We start from the raw sequence: 14,407 nt of genomic DNA, 5'->3' as shown, positions 1-14,407 counted from the left end.
TGCAGTCCCAACACACGTGACCCTGTGGGTGGGTGAGCTGCGGCCTCTTGCTGGTGTCTATTTACTATTTCGACTAAACCTTCACTGAGCTAAAAACTGAGGACAGACATCAAACATGCTTGGAGCTCGCTACAAAATCATTTGAATGATTAATGAATAAATAATTATGGTGAAATGTCAAAAAGGCACGCACAATAATCACAGACGTAGGCATTGGGCAAATTGGCACAAAAAGCATTAACGGCATGCTAAAAAAAATATAAGTAGGGAGGGGAAAAGGGAAAAAGAATGGGCAAAGACAAATTATGAAATTATAAAATTTCAAGTCAAAAATCAATTAAAATCAAATGATGAAGAAAAAAAAAAGAAAAAGAAACCAAAATCATGCACCAAAATAAGAATCTTGTCATTTTCATGGGCTTCACAATTAATGCGCCTTCCACGTGAAAGCTCAGTCTGAACAGTCGTACACATTTGTGGCAAGCTATTTGGTTTCAGTTGTTTGACTCCCCTGTTTATGTCTGTGGAGACACTAGTGTAGCTAGTATATGGTTGTGCACATACAGCCAGCAGTGGATTCGTTGTTCGATATATATATATATATATATATAGAGAGATATATATACACACACAGTTTGAGGTTATTGCAGGTTTCGCTCAGCAGTCCAGCACTTGTTGCACACCGTGCTCTGTGTGCCTCACAGAGTGGAGGGCTCTAGGCTAGTGTCGCCCCGTGAGGCTGGGTTTAGTCCAGGACTAGGCTGTGAGAAGCTAAGGCTGCAGCTGGATTGTATCGTTGACAAAACGGGAGCACAGAGAGGAAGGTGGAAAGTCGTCACCAGTAGAAAGAGCGTGTCAGGAAGTTGGCGGCCGTGCTGAGCCAACCCATGCCGTCTGTGATAGATCCTACGCGTGTGACAGCCTTATCCGGCTCCTGAGACGGACTCTCGTCCTCAGGCAGGTAGTCCGGGATGTCTGTGTTCTCCTCTACCAGTACTGCTGAGCCCTCCTGGAATGGCACTATCAGCTGTATGAAAACAAGGAATTAATAATAAAAAAAAACTTTATTAATATAAACTTATAGAATTTGTCATAAAGGAATAGAATCTGTCATCATTGTAAAGCTTTTTCACACTACTGTAATCATGGCCAGTTTCTTGTAAAATAAATGACTGAGTCAGGCCTGCCCCCTGCTGGCTACAAATTGCATTACAACTAGTAATGTTCCCTTTGTCTCTTGAAAGCATTGACGCAACCTGTATGGGACTTCAAATATTAGTTCAAGTACAATTTCTACAAATGAAGCCACTGTTTAAACTGAGCAAAGTGCTCCACAGTGGCGAAGCTGTTAAAAAGATGCGGCAAAGCCTGATCTTGTCTTTGACAAACACAGTTAGCCCGCGGGCGAAGGCAGAGATGTGACTAGCTAATCACGTCAGTGTGAATAAGTCTCAGCCACAGGCAGGGGGCCAGCGTTGTATAGAGATACACACAACACACAGGCAGCACACTGACCTATTAACAGCCTCCCTTCAGCTCAGTGGTGAACAACACTGCACCTCAAGAACCACTGCCCTGCATTTCTAACATCTCTCAGCCATCATAAATGATCTGACCACCTCTTTCTTCCGTCACTGCTTCAAGCTGCACTTACCTCTCCTCCATTCTCTGTCTTCACCACCTGCTGAGCCGTCATTACTTTGGTGGAATTGATTGCCGTTCCCAGTGCCTGTGGGGAAAGAATTAGTTTGTTTTTTATTTGAGTTTGTATCTTTATATCAAACATGAACTCTGGGAAAATTGTCTTGCAATGCTTAACAGTATTTCTACTCATTCAACTGTTCTGTACTGGACAATATCTGGCTTCAGATATTGTGCCTCTGGTACCAACACTAATATTTAATGTTTTTCAATCTGGACATTGGTGCTTTGATTACATGAGTAACAAAGCCTACATATTGAACTGACAGCATAGATCAGTGTACGTTCTAAAACCTTCATAAACAATCTCAGTTTGAAGTTTTTGGCCTTTTACTGTTGGTCAAGCAACAAAAAACCTTGAATCAGGAAACATTCCCTGAGGCACAAGATGATTTATAGACAAATTATATATATTTACCAGAAATAATACATGTACACTTGAAGTGGTTTGTAATAAATAGTAAATAGGAAACATACATTAAAAAAAAAATAATAATAAATTGATAAATAAGATACAAGTTCTATTTATGAAAAACAGTTGAAACAATAGTAAAAACAACCATCAGTGCAAATAACAATGAAACACAACTTACTGTATAAGCTGATAACAACCAAGACCTACATACAACATTACAGATGTCATTTATTGTCTTTTTTTTTTTTTTTACAAAGAATCTTGATTAAAAATATTGGATCTGTAAACTCATACCTCGGCTTTGAGGTCCGAGCGGATCCTGACCACGCATCTCTTGACAGCCATCTGGAAGGTGAAACTGATGACTCCTCGAATCTTTAGCAAAGCCTCCTCACACAGGCTCCTTCGGGTCTAACAACAGACGAAAAGCAGTGGTAAGTCAGGAGTAGGAAACGGTTCAGGCCGTGTTTGAAACTGCAGAGAACATTAAGTGTTGAAAGGGGAGAAAACGTACACCATAACATTTACCTTCTACCTACATGTTTTTGAAAAGCAGTGTTGACATAAATAGGGTCTCCAGCTGCCAGTGTTACGTGTTTCACCTACAGTGATGGGGATGCAGCCCACCAGAGGCCGTCTGTCTGCTGTAATGTAATCTGGCTAGGTGCAAGCTTCCTGCCGAGCAGCATTCAGGTTCAATCTGAGCGTCCTGCTGTTCAATGGCTGACATTTACAAGCTGACCCCTCTGCCTTCCAATCATATGCCAGACAGACACCCCGAAGAAGCTTTGGCAACAGTTGGATCATGACAGCTGCAAACACGCTCAACTGTAAAGAAATTCTCCTGCATCAACAGGCGTCCGCCGTGCGTCCAGGAGCGACAGGCCCGTGCCAAAACCCGGCAAACGCTTACCGAGTCGTCCAGCCCGTCGATGTGCAGCACCACAGTTTTGGCCCTCTTGTTATTGGATCCCAAGAAAAACTGGGCTTTACGTCGGCAGGAGGCGGCCGCCGCTTCGGCTTGTTCCGCCTCTTCTTTACCGGCCGACTGCAAGATCTCATAGATTTCAGAGGCCAGCAGTTTGGTCTCCCCAGGTGAAGTGCTCCTGTGGGTGAGGGGAAAAGAAATTAAAACCCGTCATAAGAAAGGAAACGTCCTACACTTCAGCATATTTTTGCAAAAAGTGATTTATGCCCGCAGGCTCTCAGTGCCACTCAACTGAATATTCTCGATAGCACCTGGTAATGCTGACACGCTGTAATTGTCATACATAAACCTAGTGAAGCCAGAAATAGGTCAATTTATGCTTGTAAACTGTAACTTTGTCTTGTTAGGATATCTGACAGAAAAAACAAGTGAAGGACATCCTGCAGCTTGCAGACCTCACAAGGAGATGGTGTGAACGCTGCCTGTGAATTCATTGGGCCTCCATGTTGTCAAACTGTGGGATTTGACCTGAATCGACAAGTTTGACCGGCCTTGTCCTCCCTGCCCTCACCTGCATCTATTCTCCAACTCTCTCTGTCTGTTCGACGTGCAAATAATTATCTGAAACTATTGAGTGGAACTCAACATATATGCTACCAATTAAAATAACAGAAATATAATTCTATTCACTTCTGTCAAGTTTTTTTTTTTTTTCTGTGTGCAACAATCCCAGCAGCAGTTTTTCTCAATAGAAGCTACAAAACATCGTCTGCATTTGTTCTGCAAGATTGTATATTTCAAGAGGGATCTGGGTTACTAGTGCAGGCCTGTACCGTTTTATATGTCACTCCTCCTTTACTAAACATATTCGACATTGGCTGCTTGGCATAGCTGCCCTCTGGGAGCGGAATGACCACAGCGCCACAGGAAACCTTCCTACAGCACCTCACTGAAAGCTCGTCAGCCTTTCGACAAACTAAATACTGTAATCGGCTGATTTATCCAATTATTTCACACTGTGTGCGCTGAAAGGCTGGCAGCAGCTCGTCAACTGTCATACTTTTAATCACTTGAAGGATACTAAATTACATTCACACCTATTCTGTGCAACTTCACTAAACACTTCCCCTCAGCCATGTGTTCCCACTTTGTCCAGCTATATTTGACCTCCACACAAAGACACGGCGGCTGAACTGTGAGCCAAAAAAAGTTGTTTCCACTTCCATAGGGCTCCACTTAGGAGCAAGTCTGACAGGCTGGAGTGACGGACTGACTGCAGCGCTGGAAAAAGAGCCACCGCAGGAGGAAGAGTTTTAACAAAGACCTGCTGGTGAAATTAGCTGTCTCAAGTACGAGTCTTTAAGGGTGACGCAGAATGTGTGAATTATTAGCAATGTTTAATATGATATAATAGAGTTAAAACACCAAGCATAAAAAAATACAGCAAGGTGTTTTAAGTACAGAGTACATGTTTAACTTCTACATATCTGATTTGATAAATTTGACACGCACATTGATTTACATCCTTAAAAATGTTTTCTTGTCTGTGATTTTTGTTCTTTCGCCGTTGACAAAGGGTTTGGATGTTATCTGAAATTCTAGTCAAAGTTGTCTCACATTCTGAGTTACAGAGGGGAAAAAAGACATGTGAAAGAAAAACAATCAACACCGTCATGACTCATTTCAGCAAAGGAAACAACCAGTGTGCCGTTAAATGTTTTGTTTTTATACATAGACTGTCCCTCTGCTCGTCATAAATATCTGACCAATCCCAGACATGGAACAACCTGCTGGTTGCAAAGCGCCACGTTTTATAAACCAAGAGAAATGGCAGTGTCTTATGATGGGCACGCACACACTGAATAAAGTCGTGGCTTCACTAATAACCAACCGGTCAGAAAGGTGACACCGAGAAGTTATTCCATTTGAGGATTTTACTAAGCTCGTAGGATCTTCCATAAACAATGACAGGTTTGCTTGAAAGGGAACAAACTGGTCAGAAGGCAAAGCTTTTAACAGTTACGTTTGCGACATGATTTCCTGTGTGTCTGTGATGTTTTGGAAGGTTGAACTCATTCTTTCATTAATCATTTTGAAGACTTCTGACTTGATTGTCAAAAGAAACAAAGACAAAGCAAACGATGACGCTGCTCTTCCTTTATAGATTACCCTACAGGTGTGAGAGGAATCCAAAAAACATAAGATGCTTCCTATTGTGTTGGTCATAATGTTATGGCCAATCAGTGTAAGAGTAAACTCATTGGGAGTATTAGAAGCTAATGTCATCCATTAATATCTACAGCATGCATGAACGGTATTTAGGCCTTGCCACTGGATTGTAAATAAGTGATATCATTCACCCTGACAGGGCCAACAAGATGCCATCAGGCCTGGACATTTTGCAGACTGGCAAATGATAGAAACTGTAGGTTAAGGCTTTATATGAAGAAAAATGCATCGTGTGCGTGTGTGTGTGTGCAACAAGAACTTGCTTCTGCATGACATTCTGCAAACTCAGCATCATGCCCAGCTCGCCCTTCATCTTCTCCCTGTTGGCTCGACATTCTGCCAGGTAGCGCACGGCCTGCAAGGACAAGGGTAACTGTTATCTACCCATTGCTAATAGCTGAAAGACACCTTGCGATATTAAAAATGAGAGTACTTTCAAAATGGGCGCGTGTGTGCGACGGCAAAATATTACGTAACAAGTATAAATACACACGGAGTGACTTGGTGTTTGCACTTCATAGATTACTGTCAAGGAGCGAGTATTACATAAAGCCACTTCAAAGTGCACGGACAAAACAAGTCGTGTACGGGACAAAAGAGTGACTGTGGAGAAAGCCGGTAGAGGAAGTTATATGAAGACTATGCATTGTGTTCGTACCACAACAGACAGCAGATGTCACCATTGTACTGTGCTTTTTAAAAATGTGGTGGCTGGCACCACCTGTCAGTTGAGGTAAAAGAATGGCCTTGAAGCTGTCACTAAAACCTGCTGTGATCCTGCTGGACAGCAATGAAGGGACAAAGAAACTGAATGAAAAATGTCTTCACGGAATAACAAGAGTTGGAAATTTACAGATTATTTGTCTTCAAGCCAAAAGTACTCTCTTTATTTTGCGAATAGTTCTCCTATAAGAGCAAAACCCATAAAAAAAAACAATTCAATAGATGCTGCTTACCAATAGTGCCGAGTAGACAACCTGTGGATTAGGATGGTCAAAAAACAGGATGAGACCCGGCAGACAGCCCTGGTCTTCTACGATGGCTCTTCGATTCAAAGGGTCAGCGGCAAGATCCCGCAGCTGGTTCACCACCGTCAGTGCATCCATCTCCGCACTCATGGTGCCGCTCCTCTTGTGGCCACACTCATCAAACCAACCTCTTCCTTCAACAGAAATATTAGAAAAAATTAAACATGACAAGTAATCTCTATATTTAATCTCATCACTGTAAAATTTAAAACTCTTGACAAAATCAAATTTTCACAGGCTGAAACCAGCAAATGTCTAGTTTTGTGTTTTTCTACACATAAACTGTAGCTTATTTTAAGGTAGAAACTCTGAATAAGGCATCTGCTTTAACCAAACCTGCAGCACTTGTAGAATATATTCAAACTCACAATCAGTAAATTCAGAAAAAATACCAAAACATATTTTACACAGTGAAAACTTCTCTTTAAATGACACCAGTAACCACAAAACCAAGTAAAAATAAACTCATATAATTTATAAACTTAACTTAAGAAGTTCAATAACAGTGTCTGATTATATCAAGATAAACCGAAATATATTTAATTAAAAAATAAACATAGGATTGGATAAGTCTGAGAATTATGAAATAAGCAAGAAACAATATGACATGGGTTAGAATGTACACTAAATACAAAATGAAACTGAAAAGAACAATAATAGTAAACATAAAGACGGTCAGATTTTTTTCATGCAAATAAAATGTGAATCAAAATTACAATTTAAGATTAAAAAACAGCCGTTAAAAGTAGTCCAACCCGAAATTAAAGAGGCAAATTTTACTGATCATATCTATTATCTATAGTCTTTCTAAACTAACTGGGGAAAAAACTGTTTCACCTTACTATAATTGGTGTCAATGACATGTGCAATAAAGGAGTTTTACTACCATCTACATTCCAACATTCTCTTGAAGTAGAGTCAATGTTTTATCACAGAATATGGAGATTCACAGCACAATCTGACAATGTCAATCTATTATTCAATTGGCTTATTTCACCAGTGTGGCTATTTAACACATAGCTTTAGCATGCTAGAGTTAGTAAATGTTAATGTTATGCCTGAACACGCTGATAGTTTACTCCAAACGCTGTCAAACAGACGTAAACAAAGCAAAACATGTTGAATTGTGACAAAGAGAGTTTCCACGACCCCCAGCCTCACCTTAAATCACGCCCTGCGGTACAGACGCTCCGGAGCTAAGCTAGGCTAGTGAGCGCTACTTCACTGTTATGGCATACCTTATTGGCACTTTTCACCAAGATGACGGGACAACCCCGGCCGCCTTCAGTGACAGCACTTACAACAGCTTCGCAACGACAAACAGACGTGTTATGTATTACTTTAAAGACAATTAATCTCCCTAAAGCCGGGCCTGTGTCCCTTTCTTCACTACACTCCGTTAGCTAGCGGCCGTGCGCCGTGTTTGGGTTCTGGAGCACAGCAGTAGGTGCAGCTGTTTTGTGATCCGGGACATCCCGGCTTTCCACGAGGGTTCCGACAGCAAACGAGTGACAATCGCCACCGGGAAGTGTAGTGATAGATAACAAACGTACATAGATTTCCTGATATTTGATTGGACCAGAAAACTTGATTGACAGTTAGAAAAGCAAACCACATCAAAGATTTATTTTCATGTCGAAATATAATTGGTTAAATTGCTTGTCAATCACAAAACACGGTGCCGTAATCCCAAAAACACAATTCCAAGCCTCCGCCCACTTAGTGGTCACCTTCTGCTGTGGATGCGTCGGCTTGACAAGGTGGAAACATTTAGTGCCCGCCCGGTAAGTTTATCTTCTGAAGTCACTCACAGCCTTTTATTGAACATGAATATAACTTAAACTTGTGAAGCGTGGGCCGGCTATCAAACATTATTGTTCACGTAGATTGTCTGCCTCAGACTAATATAATAACTTTGTTTTGGTTACGTTGGAATGCTAACCGTTGCTAGCACCCGCTAGCCTCTGCGCGCTGATCTAAAGTTACTAGTTATTAGTGGTTAAATTCACCAGTTTATCCGTCAGCAAGCTTTAAGTTTGGACTTAAACTAGTCGCAACTGCGCGTATTTTCTGTAAATGTTGGAAGGCGAACTCCGAAGCCGCTCTAAACGTTAGTTTGGAAACAGTAGCAAAGTTACTAAGTGCAAAACAAACAGCGTAACATTAACATTGGTTACTGATACAAAGAGTTTCTCCGCCTCTGTTATCTGACCTAATATATTACGAGTTTATATGTTTTCTTTTGTTGTTTTTTTAATTAACCATACTTGGCCTAACTTTCTGTTACTCGTGTCATGATCACAATAAATAGTCCCATTGTTTCGTCTTTTACGTCTGTAATATGCATCTTTTGCTGGTTAAATCTAAAACTCTTTATCTTTTATTAATAATCCTAGAATTAGAGGAAGGACACATTTTCCAAACAATATTACCATGTCATATGGTTCACGAAGAGCAAAATTACACAGGTATATTCTAGAGGGTAAATCTCACGTTTATCATAGTTTTGCATCAGAAGCTGGTCACACATGACTTTCTCACTTGTGTTTTTTTTTATATTTTTTCTAGATTCTTATTTGGTAATGATGTTGAGGCATTTGCCCATCTTCCCTGCTGATACACATCGACAGATATGAGTGAAAACAATGCCCGGCTCGAAATGGACCTGGTACGTTGGCCCTTTATGTTGCTACCTGCAAAGTGTGCACATTGTACAAACTCTCACTGTGTTCTTGCACATCCTGCAAACTACTGTTGCGTTTTCTGTACCTTACCATCGAGGCCTTTAGTCAATTTTTAGTTGTCTGCTTATTCTGGACATTTGACACACACCGAGGTCCAAAACACTTCTGTGCACTACAACGCCATCGTGACATAGATATCTAACTTATTGCTAGGATTGTAGGTATTGTTATTACAATATTAAGCTTTTGCTTTGTTTGCTTTTTAAATGCAAGGGTTTTTTTGTTTTTTGTTTTTAATGAAAAACCCGATTTTACTGTTCCTTTCAATATATTTACAACTTCTCACAAAGCACTTTCAATTGACTCATACCTGCGTATGAATGTTCCTGTATGAGCAAACCTCTCTTGCCTCTACTGAGATAGGAGTTCTTGGAAAAGGTGGTCACATGAATTGCATTTGAAAGCTATCACCGCCATTCTGAATGAATATCAGCGCCTTGTTGATCTCCCTTACGAGAACTTGAGAAAGCACAAGGCACATAAACCCATTGAGTGAACATTATTCACGAAAACAATATTTCAAGTTTAAGTGACAGAATTTGAAGTGCATTTGAAAGTTTGCTGATCACTCTTGTTTGGCAGGCTTTCGGATCAGCGAAGCCCTATGGGTCCTCACGAAGTATTGTGAGGAGAATAGCTGCTAATCTTCCCATTAAGCCCTGCCCACGGGTTCATTTTCAGGTAAGGGAATGAAACAATCGTCACTTATAGTCTGCCTGTTTCTATTCATAACAAACCACTGTGTTGTTTTGGATGCTTGGAGAAGATGCCATAAAGTCGGCTTTGTCTTCTTAAATGTATATATAATACTTGCATGATTTTAGTCCCGTCTCCTCTTTTTCTGCTCGTTCACCGTTGGAGCCACTGCGATGTGACAGCTCACGTGAACTCCTCATCTTTTGTTTTCCTTTTGCTTCTCCTGTTTTCACTCCTCAACCATAAACACGGTGAAGAAAGTCACTGCCGCCGTCTGAATTATTGAAGTAATCAGGCTGATGTGCACGTTTCCACGTACAGAATCTAATCTGAGTTGGTCAGTGGAACAATCCCATAATGCTTTGCACTTTGAAGGCTGTGTTTATTATTTCTGATATTTAGCATTTTCAAAAAAAAAGATCTCCGATCAGGGATTGATCATCATTGGTGTCATTTGTTTGAATAGAACAGAACGTGGAGTAGTGCAAGCATGGAGAACAACGCAGACACACACATTCATTGACATCGACCAACCCACAAGAGGAATGGTGGCAGGGGGCCTCAAAGAAAGACGTGCACAAAGCTGCAAATGTCTGTGTTGTTCTGATCCCATCAGTAACGGGGTTACACCACCTCATCTGATCGTGGGAACAATCCAATCAGAAGTGTTTCCATGATGCTATGTCATTCAGATCATTAATCTCTTCAAGCTGATCGCATGTGCTCCATGTAACTGCAGCCAGTGTCTTGCATGTTCTGTATTAATTGGAATCCGAGATATTTGATTTCACTGGAATGTAATTGTATAAACTCAGTTGCTTTCCTTATTCTTCCTTCTCTATTTATCACTCTGCTGTCTCTTCTCTTTTCTTCCTCCATATCCAGCTGCCCTCCCTCGCTATGAGGAATGCAGTGTGTCTGCTTTAGGTCAGTTTTGTTTTTTTCAGCTACTCTCCACAGCTTGTTGCTCATGACAGACGATCTGAGTCACCTGAACACTTCTAAAACGATGTGTAGCCTTTCTTGGTGTCGACTGCTCTCTTCTCAACTGCTGAGTTTTACCTACTAGCTCTCACTTTATACGTTGTAACACGTGTTGATGTGTTGTGTGATCTGTCCTGAATGTTGGCTTCTCCCCCTCCATGTTAGCTGTTTCCATACACTGAGGATGCTGGAGTCCTAATCAGCACCAGGAGGCCGGGCGGCCTGGTGGCCTCTTTAGCCGATGTCGCCTGGATTGACAGAGATGAGGACGATGGCGATGATGATGATGGAATCTTGTTTGGCAGGCCGAGGTAAGACCAGAAAATAATCCAAAAGAAAAAAACAGTTTCTAACCGAGGTGATCATGTTTCTTATCTCTGCTAAATGTTTCCTCTACAACAGGTCCAGAATTCAACCTGGGCTCATGTTTCGGACACAAACTGATTCTCAGAGAAAACCTCTGACACGCCGACGGTCACTGCCCAGCCTGCATCAGGCGGCTCCGGATCCACAGGGACCGACGGCAGCCAACGACGAGGCCATTCAGAAGATCAGCGCACTGGAGACTGAACTTGCAAAACTCAGAGCTCAAATAGCACAAATTGTACTCACTCAGGAACGGAATGCTCAACCAGGTACGTTTTTAACAAAAGGTTTCGAGATGTATATATTTGTCCTGTTTGATATTGCAAAACAGCCTTTTCGTTTTGCTGTAGTAATAGACTGTGTCCTCTAGAGGGCAGCAGTGGTTTGGAGTCGCAGCTACTGAGCTTGTTCTTTCTTTGTTTCACCACCTGCCATCACATCGACCACAGGGGTGCCTCCTCCTCCTCCACCCGGTGGCAACCTGCCCCCTCCCCCACCGCCACCGCCCCCTCCCCCGCTGCCACCACCTCCGAGTCTGCAGCGGACATTTTCAGCCATTGATTTGATCAAAGAGCGCAAAGGGAAAAAGGCCGGGGGCCAAACGGTTGTGGATCCGAAGCCAGCGGAGATTCCCAACATGCTTGATGTCCTGAAGGACATAGGCAAAGTTAAACTGCGATCAGTGAAGAGGTAGGCCTCAAGATCAGACGTGAAGGAGGCTCATTTAGTTACATCAGATACTGCTGTAAAGACTGTTCCAACTTAACTACAGCAAACTTTACAAGTTTAATTGACCAGATTTAAGTTCCCGACAGACACAGTATTACACAGTACCAAAACAATCAATCAATAAATACTTGCTTGGGCCTCGTGTAAATAAAATGCAAATGAAATCCTTTGTTCTGTGTGTATTTTTGCAGCCGTCCAGTTGAAGACAACGCCAAAGTGAAGTCCAAAGAGCCGGCAGACGCTGCAGCGCTCATAGCTGAAGCTCTGAAACGCAAGTTTGCTCACCGCTATCGACACGACAGCGGACAAGAGGACCAGGACGACTTCACACTTCCTGAGCCAGAAGCCAAACCCGGAGCTGAGACGCCTCTGGTGAGAGATGCTTGATGAATTATTCTAGATTAAAACCTACCGGTGCATCTAAAAAAACAACAACAATACAATATCATTAAATTACGTCTGTTTTTGTCAGTTACTTTTGACCTGTTTTTAAAACTGTCACTGTTTCTTCCAGTTTGGGCAGCACATGTTGAAGCCAGCTGGAAAGAGAAAGTTGCTGTGAGCTGGTGAATTCACACTCGAGGTCAAGGAGGTCCGCAGACGCTCTCCTGGCGCCGTTTTGACTCGTTTGTGTGGAGGAACGAAGGATATTTTGCCTGATTTCGACCGGCTGCCCCAATCATCAGTCATCTCGCAGCGTTTCGTGTGGCGATCATGCTGCCAGTCTCTCTTTTTTTTTTTTGCACTTTCATAACTTATATCAGCTTTTCTGTTTTACGTGCATGAGATAATATTTTTGTTGCCTAAACCTGAACTCTGTTGTTCATGTTTGTGATTCAGAACCGATCGCAGCCCTGATGAACACTACATAATTATTTAATGTCATTACTGCATTCAGGCGTTAGTTGGGAGTTTAGACTTGTGTCATTCATCTGTTCCTTTTTAAATGTTTAAAGCCGAAGACTTTCTGAAGATAAGCGCACTTTGACATGTGGACCAATGAGCTGCAATATATGAACTCGGGAGACCAGTTAATGATGAGGACCCGTCTATTTATGTTGAAGTTTAAGTGGAATATTTAGTTTTAACAGATTTAATTATTTCTTAGTTTTTGTCATTATCGTTCCCACAGTATTTTACCTGTTGTCCCAGATCCAGTCTCTCTCCCCCCCCCCCCATACCCCGTTTTTCTTTTTCTGGTTCAAAAAGATGCATCCAAGTGTGATTCATTAATGATTTCCTCGTCTGTGGTTCACTTTTCAAAGCCAAAGACATTCCACTACGATCCTGCAAGTTTTTGCTTGTTACGAGTCCCCACAGAAACATGAACTCAAATTTTGCAGGTTGTTGATGGTACGGGGGTGATGTTTTTGTTACTTTATCAGTGCCTACCTCCGTTTCCTTCTGTTGAAAACCACGTCTTGTGTGGCGTCATTGTCGGTTAACACTGCATTAACTGTATTTAAACAGGCGTAATGGGTCCTAAGGTACCCGGAATAATCCCTTTCCCAAAGGAATACAAGGTGTTTTTATTTGTGCCAGTAGCCATCTCAGTTACCGTGCCTCAATCTAGAAGCCTGCGTGGATTCCTTTGAATCATGAATTTGAAGGCAATATTTAGGTTTTAGTGGTCGACTGCCCGTTTGTCATTTCTGTGCGTGTAGCTGCTGCTATGAGGTGACTGTGAATTTCAAGGGAAGGTGGACTGGGTGTGTCACTAGTCAAATTTAGTTTTTAGACTTGTTTTACACAAAAAACTTGATATGTCAAATCTTTCAATAAAAGTTTCTTTGCTCTCATTGGATTAGTGTGTGTCATTGTTCTGATCTGATTTGATGCAGCTTTCAGCTGAATCACTGGCAGTTTGTTGTTTTTAACTGGAGTTATTTGTCCCTTTAAGGGCATGTTTGTATTTTCTAAGTTGCCTGAACAAAAATCAAACATCAGAATAAGAATTTCTCCATTTGTCTTAGTAACATAATTATTGTGTTCTGCTAAAGGTTTATCTGATAACCCGAGTGTTTTTTTGGGAGGGGGGGGGGGAACTAATCAAAGGAAATCCTGGTACAGAAGTTTATCAAATCTTACAATGTTTTTAGTCACAAAGCTACATTCCATTGAATCTGAGCCCTTTAACATGATCGTCTGAACTCCTTTTCCAAAATGAGTCACGTTCATTATGTTAAGTGAGCCTCACCTCGCTGAGATTCTACCCCCCCAATGTCCACACTTATACTTTGTTTTTCACAAAGTACCTTTTCATTAACTGCTGGGATCCGTAATAGTTAACATGTAGAATTCTTCTTGTTCCAGGTAAATAATTTTTATTTCAATAATCTAGTAAGTCTTTATATATAGCCTTGTAACAGTTACACCTATGGCTTTGCAATAAAAGCATGTTTTACATCTTAGTCTTCATAACGATTACAATAAATTGTTTTAAAATTTATTTTAAGCTTGTTGGCGCCCAGGGAAGGCCTGCCGAATACATGGTAAGAATTGGAAGGTTTAGGCATAAGGAGAATGAACCAGGTGATGGACTAGATTAAAAGCATCAACACAGCCATCAACGTCATATTTCAGTGAG

General features: G+C 41.4%; 2 protein-coding genes across 2 annotated transcripts; one reads left to right on the top strand and one right to left on the bottom strand.

Moving 5' to 3' along the window:
• Positions 1 to 724: 724 nt before the first annotated feature.
• On the bottom strand, positions 725 to 7,740 carry armc1 (armadillo repeat containing 1). The gene is made up of 7 exons (XM_080489594.1): positions 7,463 to 7,740; positions 6,230 to 6,435; positions 5,537 to 5,628; positions 3,030 to 3,222; positions 2,411 to 2,527; positions 1,655 to 1,729; positions 725 to 1,027 (listed from the first exon to the last, which is right to left on the bottom strand). Exons 2-7 carry the CDS (start codon positions 6,389 to 6,391, stop codon positions 836 to 838), a joined length of 831 nt encoding a protein of 276 aa, XP_080345720.1. The 5' UTR covers positions 6,392 to 6,435; positions 7,463 to 7,740; the 3' UTR covers positions 725 to 835.
• Positions 7,741 to 8,029: 289 nt separating this feature from the next.
• mtfr1 (mitochondrial fission regulator 1) lies at positions 8,030 to 13,619 on the top strand. Its single transcript, XM_080489593.1, has 8 exons — positions 8,030 to 8,085; positions 8,870 to 8,969; positions 9,628 to 9,726; positions 10,891 to 11,036; positions 11,128 to 11,360; positions 11,541 to 11,781; positions 12,012 to 12,192; positions 12,335 to 13,619. The coding sequence occupies exons 2-8, from the start codon at positions 8,934 to 8,936 to the stop codon at positions 12,380 to 12,382; spliced, it is 984 nt and encodes a 327-aa protein (XP_080345719.1). The 5' UTR covers positions 8,030 to 8,085; positions 8,870 to 8,933; the 3' UTR covers positions 12,383 to 13,619.
• Positions 13,620 to 14,407: the final 788 nt, after the last annotated feature.

The sequence above is a fragment of the Lipophrys pholis genome (genome assembly GCF_963383615.2).
Source record: "Lipophrys pholis genome assembly, chromosome: 20".
In the NCBI taxonomy this organism is placed as follows: Eukaryota; Metazoa; Chordata; class Actinopteri; order Blenniiformes; family Blenniidae; genus Lipophrys; species Lipophrys pholis.
The sequence above is the reverse complement of the archived record's forward strand: the minus strand, read 5'-3'. Positions and strand labels throughout refer to the sequence as shown.